The sequence below is a fragment of the Macrotis lagotis genome, chromosome 5 (genome assembly GCF_037893015.1).
Source record: "Macrotis lagotis isolate mMagLag1 chromosome 5, bilby.v1.9.chrom.fasta, whole genome shotgun sequence".
In the NCBI taxonomy this organism is placed as follows: domain Eukaryota; kingdom Metazoa; phylum Chordata; class Mammalia; order Peramelemorphia; family Peramelidae; genus Macrotis; species Macrotis lagotis.
The window spans coordinates 9,602,096-9,616,416 of NC_133662.1; the positions used below are offsets into that span (position 1 = coordinate 9,602,096).

Below are 14,321 nucleotides of genomic sequence, written 5' to 3' on the forward strand. Positions count from 1 at the left end.
AATCTACTTCCTACAGCTTAAAAATAGAGACACATGGATAATAAAATAATTTTTATTTATAAAAAGTTGACAAGTTAGGTACCCTTTAGCAACTTAAAAATGAGGAGGGGAAGGAGTACAGCAGAAAGGGAAATAGATCAGAAACACTTATTTGGTCATGCTTCATTTTACCTTTTCTCTGTTTTTTCTTTAGGTCAAAACTTGCTACTGGCTTACCCATTTTTTTCCCCCTTAGGTTTTTGCAAGGCAAACAGGGTTAAGTGGCTTGCCCAAGGCCACACAGCTAGGTAATTATTAACTGTCCGAGACTGGATTTGAACCCAGGTACTCTTGACTCCAGGGCTGGTGCTTTATCCACTACACCACCTAGCTGCCCCAGGCCTACCCATTTCTAAAAAGAGTAGGGAGATAAGGATCAGTTCTTGAGGAGTTTCTGACATCAATCCTATAAAGCTCTGGAGCCCCAGAGTACTTCCATTCCTTCTAGTAGCTTCCTTTCTAGAGGACATTTGTGGATTCCTCTCCCTCAGTGAGATTATTAGTTCGAGATGGAACTATAGGCATCATCTCAGGTGGGGATTCACTCTCTTTCTTAAGGTGACTTTGATATAGACGTCGAAGACGGACCAGCTCTCTCTCAGGTGGCTGCTGCCAATTGTACCAAGGATACCAAGAAGTACCTGCAGCTAGGGAAGGAGCCTTTGGGGTACACCCCACAGCTCCACAGGAGTTGCTGAACTCAATATCCCGTGGCTGTACCAGTGGGATGTGAAAACTGAGAAAACCTAGGGAAATGAAAAAAATGGGAGGGGAGAGAAAAGAATAAAATAGAAGGCACTGAAACTAAAGAAGGCAATAAATGGAGTGACATGAGACAAGGAAAAGTTGTTAATTAAAAGTGAGGAAGAAATAAGATTCATGAAGCATGGAGATAAGAGGTAAGGCATGAAAGAGACACTTTAAGTACTAAGTAAAATGTATAAAGGACAACAGGAAGGGAAAAAAGTCTATATGCAAGTCTCAGAATTTGAACTTCATTATCCTTCACCACCCCTGCACACTCCTCCCTCCAGTCCCAGGTCCTCTTCCCAGTTCTCAAACACCCTGTCTCCTTTTTGACTCTCACCATGGTCTCTAGCCTTCAGAATGGCCTCTGTCAGCTTCTTATGCTGCTTCATACACACACCTTGAAAAGGGAGAGGAGGGAAAGAAAAATGAGAACAGCAATCACCTTATATTGCCCTAATATCAACTGCCCTACTATTACCTCTAAGAATGGTATAGGATAGTAGTGGATTAGATCTTTAGGAAGAATCTTTCCAGTGTACAGATTAGGAACTTAAAAGAAAAGAGAAGATAACCAGTAGTAAGGTTGGATTCAAGTCTCTAACTGGAATGAGGAAATATGGAGTAACAAAAGGGAAAATTCTTGGAACTGAAAGTTAGGGAGATACCAGAGAAAGAGAAGTATAGGGGGAAACTCTTCAAAGGACAGGGAAGTCTAGGGGGAAACTCTTCAAAGGACAGGGAGTTGAGCAAAATATGGCAAGAGGCTAACACTTGCTCCTTTCCTTCTTTTAGGATCACTATTCGATTAACCACACTCACCTCTTGACATGTCTTCTGTTAATATGTTGGATCAAATTTTGGGAAGTGAATCTCATTTAAGTGCTCAAGGAACCAAATAATTTAAAGAAATCCTATGATTCAAAGGAAAATGTCTGTCCCTTTGGAAATTAATTATAACTTCATTTATCTTTTAGATATATCTCTATTTTCCAAAGTTGAATTTACTCAAAATAGGGGACACATAACATTCTGCCCTTGTTCATATGCAAGTCTTTTTTTTTTTTTTGCAAGGCAATAGGGTTAAGTGGCTTCCCCAAGGCCATGCAGCCAGGTAATTATTAAGTGTCTGAGGCTGCATTTGAACTCAGTATTCCTGACTCCAGGGTCAATGCTCTATCCACTGCACCACCCAGCCGCCCCAATATGCAAGTCTTTAAAAACATTTATGTCTATCTTTGCTATTAAGACTGGAAATTTTCCAAAGACAAATCCTATGCTTTCTCTAAGTCCCTAAGAAAGCCTAAATAATTGTTCTCAGTGGAAGCAGGAGACTTTCATGGGAAAGCCACACTCTTTAAGGGGCTAAGATCTAACCTGTGTATGGGCTATGGAAGATGACACCTGTGTGAGCACAGACAAACTGCTCCAAAAGCTTTACATTCTGAAAAGAAAGAAAACAATAGAAGGAAATGGAAGTTGCTATAATATCAGAAAAGGCAACAAGCAGTGTTCTCTCTCTCTAGAATAGTAAGTTCTTTCACATCCTATTCCAAACTTCTCAATTCCCCACCCCCATATTCAAGCTTCAACTCATCCATGAAGTCTCCCCTGATATGATAACAGTATTTTATCCTTGTCCTGAGTACACCCATTAGGCAAAGCCTATAACAAACATGATGCTAATTTACCTCTTTTCTATCTACCACTATTGCAAAATTATTTTATCCCTTCCCAAGGGATGGAGAGATGAGACATGATTAATTAATCAAGAAATATTAAGTGATTACTATGTGCAAGCATGGAATATGAAGTCAAAAAAGCAGTCCTTAACCTCAGGTAAGTTCTGGAAGACTTGAATTCTAGTAATGATTTTGTCACTTGCTAGCTGTGTGACCTTGAGTAAATCATTATGCCAATGTCACAGAAAGTAAAATTCAGTTTATCTGTTATGGTATGACTTATCTCTCTCCAAAGACAGTGGTGTCTACCCAGTGGAAATCTCCAGGCCCAAGCCTCCTTTAAGAGAGTTCAGGGTGCCCCCAACAAGGATAACCACATTTAGATTTCAGGACCTGGATGTTCAAGGTTTTATCTCATGTAGCCCCAATCTGGCAACCCCTTTGACTCTTTCAAATAGGTCCCTTATTTTCTCTAGGGGAAAAAAAAATGAAGGTTAGCTAATGACCCAGAGAATACAGAAATATCCAGTGTTGTTAGTGAGGAGAACCACTGTCACTTTTCATTTTGTGAAATCCTGAGAGTAAAGGAGATAATATGTCTCAAATACCCACCTTTCTTACTTAATATCATTCATTGGACAGTTGGAGAGAACAGAGAAATACTTTGACCAAAGTTGTGTTTCTACTTCTCTTTTTATGCTGATAATCACCAAATCTAAAAATCCTACAATCTTGAAACTATCCATTTCTTGGAAACAGAAGAAATTTCATATTGGATTCTTACATCATCCACTTTAGAGTCCTTGTCACTGGAGGAGTTAATAGAGGCAAAATGAACTCTTGTAAGGGATACTGGAAAAGTGAATTCACATTTCAGGAAGAAAGTGATGAAATGACCTCTGGATTCACTCATGTCACCTCAGTAAAATTTTGTGATGGTGTTAATCTGATATGTCTCCTCAGTAAAATTTTGTGATGGTGTTAATCTGGTATGTCTCCCTAGTTCAAGGAAGCATCTCTTTTATCCTTCCTTTATATCACTGCCTCTGCCCCTTTACCGCCCCAATCTTAGATTACTCAAGCCTTCATATGCATCTAAACAAAGTTAAAAAAAAAAGACAAAACTGTGCTGACTTGCATCCACCACAAATTTATGTTAAATAATTATCAACTTGGCCCTAACTGCAACACAGCAATACCTTTGTAATCAATTCACTATCCTAGTCAACACATTAGCCTTTTTCAAAAATTTTCATACTTACTATGGCTTTTTCTCTCTATTCCCCCACCTTCATCCTCAGTTGAGAACCACTGGTCATATCTCAATGGAAAAAAAAGGACTTCCTTCTTCTGAGATCACGAAAAAGGGTAAAAATTCCATAGGTACAAAAATATTCATAGCAGCTCTTTTAGTAGCAGCAAAGAACTGGGAATTGAGTGGATGCCTATAATGGGAAATGGCTGAACAAATTGTGGTATTTGTATGTGATGGGAACACTACTGTTTTACAAGAAATCACAAGGGATGGGATTTCAGGAAAGCCTGGACAAACCTGCACGAACTGATGCTGAATGAAATGAACAGAACCAGAACACTATACACATAACTTTGATATATGGTGATGATCAACTCAATGAAATGAGATTCATTTCAGCAGTACAATGACAATTTTAAAAAACTTGTGATGGAAAATATCATCCATATCCAGAGAAGGAACTGTAGAGTTTAATGAAGACCAAAGCTTATTAGTATCCATTTTCAAAAGTTGCCTTATGTATTATGCCAATTTTTTCTGTTTTTTTTTCTTCCATTTGGATCTGATTCTTCTCTCACAACATGTTCAATATTGGATCTATATTTAGTATGGTTAAAAATATAAAGCTGATATCAGATTGCTTTCTGAAAAGGAAAGGGGGAGGGAAGTGAGGGAGGAAAGAAAAATGTAAAACTCAAAATCTAGCAAAAAAAATTGGTAAAAACTACCATTGTATGTAGTTGGAAATACAAATATGTAAATTAAAAAATAATAAAGCCATTTCTGATCTGACAAAAAAAAGAAAAAGGAAAATCTATAAATTAAGACTAGATTATTTTGAGGATCACCTGACTTAAGTGATGGAGAAACACTAATAACAGAATAAATTTAAGTCTGTGTGGCTAAAAAAAAAAGTTCCTTTCTTTCTCTTCATCCTCTTATCACTCAGAATGTCTTCCCCACAATCTCCTCTTCACTGAAAGAGGTGGCCTCTTGGGTCTACATAGCCAATCTTCTTTTGGCAGAGCGCTTCTCTATTAATGTCTTTTTCTCACTTAACTTTTAGTATCTTCTTGTGTACTGGATGTTTTCCTGCTGCCCATGTTTCTCTCACTTCAAAATATCCATCCATCCATCCATCCATCCATCCATCCATCCATTCATCCCTGAAAACTATCATCCTATATCTCACCTCTCTTTTATGGCCACATTTCTAGAGGAGGTTACTACAACTGATACCTACTTGCTTTCCTCTCATTCTCTTCTTAACTCTCAACTGAATCTCTTCATTGCCAAAATCAAATTACCTCTTCTCAATCTTCAACCTGCTTGAACTCTGCAGCCTTAGATACTATAAATCAAGGGTCAATAAATATAAAGCATCTATACTAAGTGCTGGAAATATAAATTGAAGAAAAAAAGCCAAAAAACTCAACAGTCTTTGCTCTCAGAAAGTAGGGGCAATCATGAAGGAGAAGTCAGTAAAGTTCTAAGTAGTTATACCGGTAATAAGATTCCTGGGACAGTGTAGAGTGGTCAGTGTTATTCTGTCATGTTCAACTCTTAATGACCCCATTTTGAGATTTTCTTGGCAAAGAGTGGTTTGCCATTTTCTTCTCCAGCTCATTTTGTTGCTGTTGTCCTTCATTCTCAACTTTATATATATATATATATATATATATATATATTTTTTTTTAGGTTTTTTGCAAGGCAAATGGTGTTACGTGGCTTGCCCAAGGCCACACAGCTAGGTCATTATTAAGTGTCTGAGACTGGATTTGAACCCAGGTACTCCTGACTCCAGGGCTGGTGCTTTATCCACTTCGCCACCTAGCCCACCCCATGTTGTCCTTCATTCTCAAAGAAGATTATAACACCAGGAATGTGATACCATGACAAGCAAGTGAACTAGATTTGAGTGAGGGTGGCAGGGCTGGGCTAAGTCACCAGCCTCACTTTTCTCCTCCAGAGCCATTCTGGGTCCAATGGTCAGATATGAAATCAGGACGCCTGGAGGTGGTCCTGGATTCAAAACAAACGGTTAAGTGACATGTCCATGGTCACACAGCTAGCAAGTGTCAAATGTCTGAGATTGGATTTGAACTCAGATCCTCCTGACTACAAGTCCAGTGCTCTATCCACTGTGCCACTTAGATGAGGAACCTGAGGCAAATAGAGTTAAATGATGGGCAGCTAGTTAGTGCAGTTTATATAGCATTGGGCCTAGAGTTCAATTTGGCATCAGACACATTAACTGTGTGACTCTGGGCAAATCATTTAACCCTGTTTGCTTCAGTTCTTAATTTGTAAAATGAGCTGGGGAAGGAAATTGTAAAATACTCTAATAATTTGCCAAGAAAATCCCAAATTGGGTCAAGTAGAGTCAGAACTGATTAAAAAAATTCTCAACAACAATCATAGTAAAAGTCTGAACCCAGATTTGAACTCACAGAAATGAGTCTTCTTGAATCTAGTCTCCAAATAGCTGGCCCTAGAGAAGTCAGTAAGAGAAATTTTAAAGTAGCAGCTAGTGAGAAATGATCTTGATAGCTTCAAGGCCCTGCTTTCTCCTGACTCTACTTCTACTATTATACTATTACAACTTCTTAGTCCTCTTTGTTGAATTCATTCAGGTTGTTCCTGCTAACCACTTTGGGTGTCCCTCCAAGGTTCTGTCCTGAGCTCTCTCTTCTTACTCCATGCTATTTTCTTTGATTTCATCAGTTCCCATTGTGATTCAATTATTTATATGCAGATGATACTTTGATCTATTTACCCAAATCTAACTTTTCTTCTTTTAGGCTTTTTGCAAGGCAATGGGGTTAAGTGGCTTGCCCAAGGTCACACAGCTAGGTGTCTGAGGCCGGATTTGAACTCAGGTACTCCTGACTCTAGCGCCAGTGCTCTATCCACTGTGCTACCTAGCTGCCCCCCAAATCTAACTTCTTACCTGATCTCCAGTCTAGGATCTCTAATTTTCTATTGGACAACTCACTGGGTAACGAGGTAACATCGGCAGAGCAGAGGCTTTTGAGATGCCCCTCTGGTCCCAAACTGGGTATTGGGATATTCAATAAACATCTTAAACTCATTCTAAAATTGAACTAGCTTACTATCTTTCCCCAAAATCCTTCCTTTTTCCTAACTTCTCTATTACTGTAGAGAACATCACCATCTTCCCAGTCCCCCAGGGTCATAACCTAGGTAAGATCACTAACTCATTCTCTTCCATTCCCATATCCAATTTGCCACCAAAGTTTGTTAATTATGTCTTCCTAATATTTCTCATATAATTATATGTCCTTTTTTCTCCTCTGACACACTATCCTGACTACTCATCATTTCATGCCTAACTATTGCAAAGTCATTTTTCTTGTCTCAAATCTCTTTCCAATCCAGTTCATTCTCTACTCAGCTGCTAAAGTGACCTTTCCAAAGTGCAGACCTTACCCTATCAGCACCATCCCTTTTCAATAAACTCCAATGGATCTTCTTACCTCCAGGATCAAATAAAAAATCCTGTCTTTGATGTTCAAAGTCCTTCATTACCTGGTTCTTTTCTATCTCTATCCAGTCTTCTAGAAGGAATACTTAAGTCAACTCCACAAATTTTGTGATCCACTGACAATGACCACTCCAACTCCAGATTTATCCTAATTTTTTCTTTTGTAGTCTAATAGATACAGTTGGAAGGGGGAGGGGCAGGAGGTATAAAAGGACAATATGAATATACTAACATTTATATATAACAAAGATTCATCTGTTTTGAATGTTATTTGTATTATAATATCTTGGGGCAGAGATTGAAGTTTTTTTTTTTTATTAATAATCTACTAAAAATTACAAATATCAGCACATTCTGTTCTTATATGATCCCTTCCAGACTCCTCCCTTCTTCTACCTGGAAAACCTCTACTTTTTTGAGGTTCAAGATAACCAGACACATCACTTAATTCTCACTTTTATTTTTCAGAACCTATTTTTCCTCCAAGATCAAGTCAAGTACTATCTTCTACACGAGGGCTTTCCTGATGCCTTTCTGATGCAAATGCCATTTATTCTGTACATAAATTTTTTTTAACTTTTTTTTTTTTAACCTAATAGAAAGCAAGCTCCTTGAGGGCAGAGAGTTTCTTTTCATCTCTGTATTTTTAGCATCTGCTATATTCCTTCATGTCAATGTTATATAATTGAGACAAAGGAAGCTATGAGGTAGAAGTAAAGAGTAAAGTAAAGTAAAGTAAAGTCTCCAGATATGGAAGATAGGAGATAGGACATCTGTTGGAACATAGGATAATTATAGGTAATTGAAAGGGAGTAATTCATAATACATCAAAGGGAGGTTAGGCTTTAAATAGCAAAATAAAGATTTTATATTTTATCCTAGAGGCAACAGAGAGCCACTGAAGATTCCAGGAGAGGAAGGTACTTTAGGAAGATGAAACAGAGAGAGTAAAAATAGTTGCAGAGAGAATAAGGATAAAGATTGTGAAAAGCCATCAGATTTAACAAAGAGATCAATAGTGACCTTGGGGAGGTGAGTTTGAACCTAGGCTTGGGGTCAGAAGTCAAGTTGTCACAGGTTGAGGAAGTATAAGTAATGCCTGCATGACTTTTCCTATTTTCTAGGAGTTTGTGAAAAAGATAGATAATAGCATGAAGTGATTGTGGGGGGTCAAAGAAAAATTTTTAAAGTTAAGGGAAACTTGAGCATGTTTGTAAGCAGTTGTTAGGAAACCATAAATAGATTATAATGGGGATAATCAAGGTGGCAGGCTCCTAGAGAAGAGTTAATAGTTAACACATATATCCAGGGTCACACAGCATTAAGTGTCTGAAACAATATCAATCTGAAATCTTCCTGACTTTGAAATCCTACGCTCTAACTATTGTGCCACCTAGCTGCCTACAATGATAAGATAAAGGATTTAAGTGAGGAGGCAGACCTTGAAAGTCACCTCCTTTTCAGAAACTGGAGCAAAGGAAGGAAGGAATAGGGAATAAGCATTAATCAATTTGAGGTATAAAGGAAGGGGAGAGCAATCATCACTTAAGCACAAGGTAATATATCTAGTCCCTGAGGTGAGTAAAGACTACTATATATAAATACTATATAAAAAATACTATAAAGGTTCCTTACTCTAAAGTCCACATGGAGCTTTTGATCCCGGCAGATGGGGCAAGGGTTCCCAGCAACTTTGTTTCCTCGCTGTAGGAAGATAAAAGAGAGGTAGAAATTTCACGAATTAGCATACATGTCTTTTGTCAAGGACTCTCCAATCCCATCCTGTCATTCCTGAATTTCTGTGCCAGAGACCCAACTCCTTTTTGTTATTACTCACAATGCATGTTTTACGGGTTCGTTGTGGTGGGATGCCACCTTTGTGATTTCTTCGATAGTCAGCCCAGATTGGATGGGAGCCATATCGTATCAAGTATTCTAGAAAAGGAGAGGGAAAGAAAGGAAAGAAAAGGAAAGAGAGAGGAGAGAGAAATAAAAATTAAAGCACTTACTATATGCCAAATACTATGCTAAACACTTTATAAATATCTCATTGAATGCATAATAATTACTAGAATAACTACTTTATGGCTCCACTCTACCTTTGCAGCCTTCCCTTTAGGCTATGAACTTCTCTTTAGGTGCAAACTAATCCACCTCACGAAACTGCTCTAAATATCTATGCCTTTGCTTATACTATTCCCAATGCCTAGAAAGCCTTTTCTACCCTCTAATCTCCACCTATTGAAATTCTACCCCATTCTTTAAGACAAAAATAAATTGCCATATCTTTGAAAAGCATTTTTTACATCCAACTTGGTGGTAATCTTTTCCACCAGAGAACTTAAAAAGTCTTTTTTTTTTTCCTTTAGTTTTTGCAAGGCAATGGGGTTAAGTGGCTTGCCCAAGGCCACACAGCTAGGTAATTATTAAGTGTCTGAGGTCGGATTTGAACTCAGGTACTCCTGACTCCAGGGCTGGCACTCTATCTACTGTACCACCTAGCTGCCCAAAACGTCTTTTTTTTCCCACCTCTTTTCTATGCCAATCATTTTCAATTTTCTTGCTGTTTTAGTAATTTTCAAAGACTTATCACCACCCCCACTATATTTTCTCTAGAAATTGTCCTCTATCTTTGTATTCCTTCACTAAATAATTAACATCTATTTGGTAAATGGGGGAGACACAATGTTTAACAAAAAACTGGTTTTCTTGAGCGTTTGGAATTCATTCTAGACATAGGAAACTGTGTGTGAAAAAGTTAAGCCAGGCCAGCTTTTCCCTTCCTTCTCCCAAGACTACTGCTCCTGGACGACCCTCTCCCCCCTGCAGGGAAAATTTGAAACATCACAATGGCAAATAAACCTGTTCTCCACTACATTAATGGAAGGGGAAGAATGGAAACCATCCAATGGCTCTTGACAGCAGCTGGAGTGGAGTTTGAAGAAAAATTTTTTGAAACAAAGGAACAATTACAGAAGTTATAAAAAACTGAACTGTTTTTCCAAAAAGTGCCAATGGTTGACATCAATGGGATGAAGCTGGTTCAGATGAGAGCCATTCTCCACTATATTGCTGAAAAATACAATCTACTTGGGAAAGATCTGAAGGAGAGAGATCGATGACTATCATGTACTCAGAGGGAATAATGGATCTGATGGAGCTAATCATTATCTGTCCTTTCCTGAAAGGAGAAGAGCAAATAACAAGACTCACTGAAATCACTAACAAGGCCCAAAACAGATACTTCCCTGCTTTTGAAAAGGTTTTCAAGAGTCATGGACAAAACTTTCTTGTGGGTAACCAGTCGAGCATGGCAGATGTGCACCTATTTGAAGTTACTTTAATGGTGGAAGAGAAAGTCCCTGATGTACTCTCTGGATTCCCTTTACTCCAGGCATTCAAAACTTGAATGAGTAATCTCCCAACAATTAAGAAATTCCTGGCCCCTGGCAGTAAGAGAAAACCTATGCCAGATGTTAAGTATGTGGAAGGTGTTATCAAGATCTTCTCTTGATTCAACAGCAAACCCAGGGAGAGAGAGAGAGAGAGAGAGAGAGAGAGAGAGAGAGAGAGAGAGAGAGAGATTGTATTTGTGATTACTGTGATTCTAGGACCCCTAATGCTAAACTCCAATTATGCCAGTTCTGATAGCCTGTAAGCCTTCTCTGGATATAGCTACTGCCCCAAATAATATTTCAAAGGAGCCTAATAAACCCAGGATGGGGAGAGGGGACAAGGGAAGGGCACTTTTCATTCAAAAATCTCTTGTTTTTTCAGTAATCATGGTTAGAATGTCTGTTCTATTATATTGACTCTAAGGTCCACAATTGAACACTTATCTAGCTGATACCACTGATTTCTTGGCCTTAGGAGTTTCTTCACTTTAATTTGCTCTAAACCTTCTCAAGTTTTTCTGGTTCACTACCTAACTTCAGGGACACTGCCTGTCCTAGTCTTAACCCTCCCATCTGTTTCCTTTACCTGAGGGAGACCTCCATCACCTTTATGCCCCCTTCACCTTCCAGAGGTAACCTTGGGAGGGAGACCTTATCTAAACTGTTCCAGTACTATGCTGAATGAATTTTGTACCATGCTTTTTTGTGCAGAACATAACATTTGAAGTTGGGTTGTTCTAATTGTTGGGGGCCTAATAAATGCCAAAATGTTAGTTAATGCTACTGATCTAAACCATGATCACCTGTACTGAGACAACAAATGAAACATATATGCATCAAATAAAGGCTTTGTACACACACACACACACACACACACACACACACACACACACACATAAAAGTTAAGCCAAGGAATATAAAATATACCATAAATGGGAAAGTTGAGAGATAAATATTAGGTAAGACAGGAAGGATATTGTTGGAGCATATAAACTTCAGTGCTTTGCAATTGGTTTAGTGTTCACTCAAGGACAATTAAGAAGGAAAGAACATTCATTGCTAATTTGTTCATTCTTCCCTTTAGATTTTACTCATCACAATCTACTGAATCGATTACTCTGCCTCCCTTTAGTGTCCAAGTTCCCCCCCCCCTCTTCCCACACCTTCTTTAAAGTACCTTCTGTCTCCAGATATTCCCAGGGAGCATCCTGATAGGGGAGGACAGGAATGGAAGATTCTTCTTCTGGGGGAGTTTTGGTACATAGTGCTCGGGAAATAGTCTATGAAAAAGAAAATGGGAAAGTTTAGGAAAGAAACTAAATATCTTATTCTTCATTCCCCAACCAACCCTTCTTAGGAATTCTTTATGTTCTGTAAAGGTGCCAAAACTGGTGCAGTGACATAGAGTATGAATGTGTACAGAAACTAGACTTGATCTTAGCCCCCAAAGACCCAATGAAGTAATGTGAGCTAATAGATAGGCTAATTAGTTTTTGGGAGAACAGCTGAATATAGGGTGTTTCAGTCTTAGTGTATTTTTCAACTGTTAAAGGAGAGGAAAAGAAGCATTTTTATCAAGGTCTCTCCAATCCTATCCTGTCACTCCTGAAACTCTGTGCCAGAGACCCAAAGGATTTTATTTTATTTTTTATTTTTGCAAGGCAATGGGGATAAATGACTTGTCCAAGGTCACATTTCTAAGTAAGTATTAAGTGTCTGAGTTCAAATTTGAACTCGGGTCCTCCTGACTCCAGGGCCAATGCTCTATCCACTGAACCACCTTGCTACCCCCCAAAGGATTTTATTAAGATTAATTACATTAAAGAAATCACGAGCAACCTGACTTCAGAAAAGTATGGAAAGACTCGCATGAACTGATGCTGCTGAATGAAGTAAGCAGAACCAGGAGAACACGGGACACATTAATAGCAATACTGTTAAGATGATCAACTATGATAGAAGCAACTTTTGAGCAGTTCAAGAACAATCCTTAGAGACCTGTTAAGGAAAATACCTTCCATATCCAGAAGAAACTAAGGATTCTGAATGATGAGCAAAATATACTATATTCACTTTAAAACTTTTGTTTTTTCTTTCTTTCTCATGATTTTTCCCCTTAGTTCTAATTTTCCTTTTACAACATGGGTAATATGAAAATATGTTAAACACAATTGTACATACATGTACAACCAATATCAAAATGCTGCTGCCATGGGAAAAAGAGGAGGAAAGGGAGGGTAATAGAAAAATCTGGAACTCAAAAGCCTGCAAAAAGATGAATGTTAAAAACAATCTTTGCATGTAATTGGAAAATAAATTTTTTAAATGAAGATTAATTACATTAAAAAGTATAATTTATCAAGGTAAATTTATTAAGAGAATTGACCTTAAGTGAAAGATTAAAGATACAAGAAATGTATATTCTTAGAAAAAATTTGATGTCCGAAGAAAAATAAATTGAACCAGAGATCAGGTGATGAGAGAAAGGAAAAGAGATACCTAATTTCTAAGAGTTGGATCAAGTATCCAGGAATTAGGATCACAGAATATCTGTGATATACAAATGATCCCATACAAATGATCTCAGCTGTCTGAATCATTGGTCTTAACTTGCTTTATAAAAATCAGTCTCTCATTCCAGAAGAATGAACAACTTGAGTCCCAAAGCTGGGAACAAAGGACCTTAACCCTGTAATTAACCTTCTCGATTGAGGTAAGCTTGCTTCACTAAAGGGAATATCAACTGTGGGAAGCAGCCCTCCCCTTTTTGCCCCTAAGGACCTTCAAGGTGGTGAGTAGAGAAGCAAGGTTCAAGAGACCTGTGAGAAAGTAGATTTATGTGGTCGTTTGATAGGCAGGAGACCTTGAGGACAAAAGGGGGCGGGAGGCAGCAAGTTCAGCTTCTCAGATACTCTCTACATCCATACTCGTATAGACATAGTTAACAATCCTGTACCTGGAGGTTCTTAAGTCTCACTCAAATTGTCAGAAGTATCAAGGTCAACTGCTAGTATTGAATATACAAGGAGCTAGTTAAGCCTTTATCTAATTGAAGAGGAGCTAGTTAACTTCTGTTGGAATGGAATTCCCAGGCCAAACCTCTTTTTCTTCATCCCCCCCACTAACTGTCCTGTAAACACAGTGCTTGGAAGGAGAAAGAAATTGTGGGGGGCAGTTCTTCTTGGCCACCATGGCAACGCAATAAAGCCATTTCTCCCGGTAGCCTGCGGCCACGGGAACATTTAAAGGTACTCAGTCACCCTTAGGAACTATTTAGCACCCCTCAGGATGCATTCCGAGACCAAAAACAAGACGCATGAGATTGGGCTAGAGAGAGAGCTGCAGTCAAAACGATCGAGACAAGAAAGCTGTTAGCTTTTCCCTTTCCTCTTCCCGACTCTAGGAAGAAAGCACTTTCTAGGCTGGACAGGGAAGGGAAGGCGGTCAGCCAGAACCAACTCCAACCAGGGCCGAGTGCTGCAGAGGGGTAGAGAGCAAACTGAAAAGATACCTGCACCCCGTGGACACCTCTGATAGGTGTGAAGTCCGAGAGCCGCCTAAGCGGCAAGGTCAGTAGAAAGGTTGCCATGTTGGTGCACAGTTAAGGAAGGAGCGGGGGGGGGGGGGGGGGGGGAACCAAAGCAAGCTGCGCATGTCTGTAAAGCCTCATGGGTGGGGCTAATGTGAGACGTGCGCAT

At 38.9% G+C, this 14,321-nt stretch overlaps 1 protein-coding gene and 1 pseudogene across 1 annotated transcript; one reads left to right on the top strand and one right to left on the bottom strand.

Annotated features, from left to right (window-relative positions):
* Positions 1-36: 36 nt before the first annotated feature.
* On the bottom strand, positions 37-14,235 carry MRPS18B (mitochondrial ribosomal protein S18B). The gene is made up of 7 exons (XM_074236785.1): positions 14,135-14,235; positions 11,801-11,903; positions 9,066-9,163; positions 8,864-8,932; positions 2,164-2,230; positions 1,127-1,186; positions 37-785 (listed from the first exon to the last, which is right to left on the bottom strand). Exons 1-7 carry the CDS (start codon positions 14,210-14,212, stop codon positions 499-501), a joined length of 762 nt encoding a protein of 253 aa, XP_074092886.1. The 5' UTR covers positions 14,213-14,235; the 3' UTR covers positions 37-498.
* On the top strand, positions 7,956-12,988 carry LOC141523530 (glutathione S-transferase-like; annotated as a pseudogene).
* Positions 14,236-14,321: the final 86 nt, after the last annotated feature.

What these genes read in the sequence shown, in the direction of transcription:
- MRPS18B (XM_074236785.1), bottom strand. Translation starts at nt 14,212, where the DNA reads ATGGCAACCTTTCTACTGACCTTGCCGCTTAGGCGGCTCTCGGACTTC. An exon ending in GAGGTGTCCACGGGGTGCAG is followed by an intron (nt 11,904 to 14,134) that starts GTATCTTTTCAG and finishes TCTTTTTCATAG; the next exon opens with ACTATTTCCCGAGCACTATG. An exon ending in GAACCCGTAAAACATGCATT is followed by an intron (nt 8,933 to 9,065) that starts GTGAGTAATAAC and finishes ATCTTCCTACAG; the next exon opens with CGAGGAAACAAAGTTGCTGG.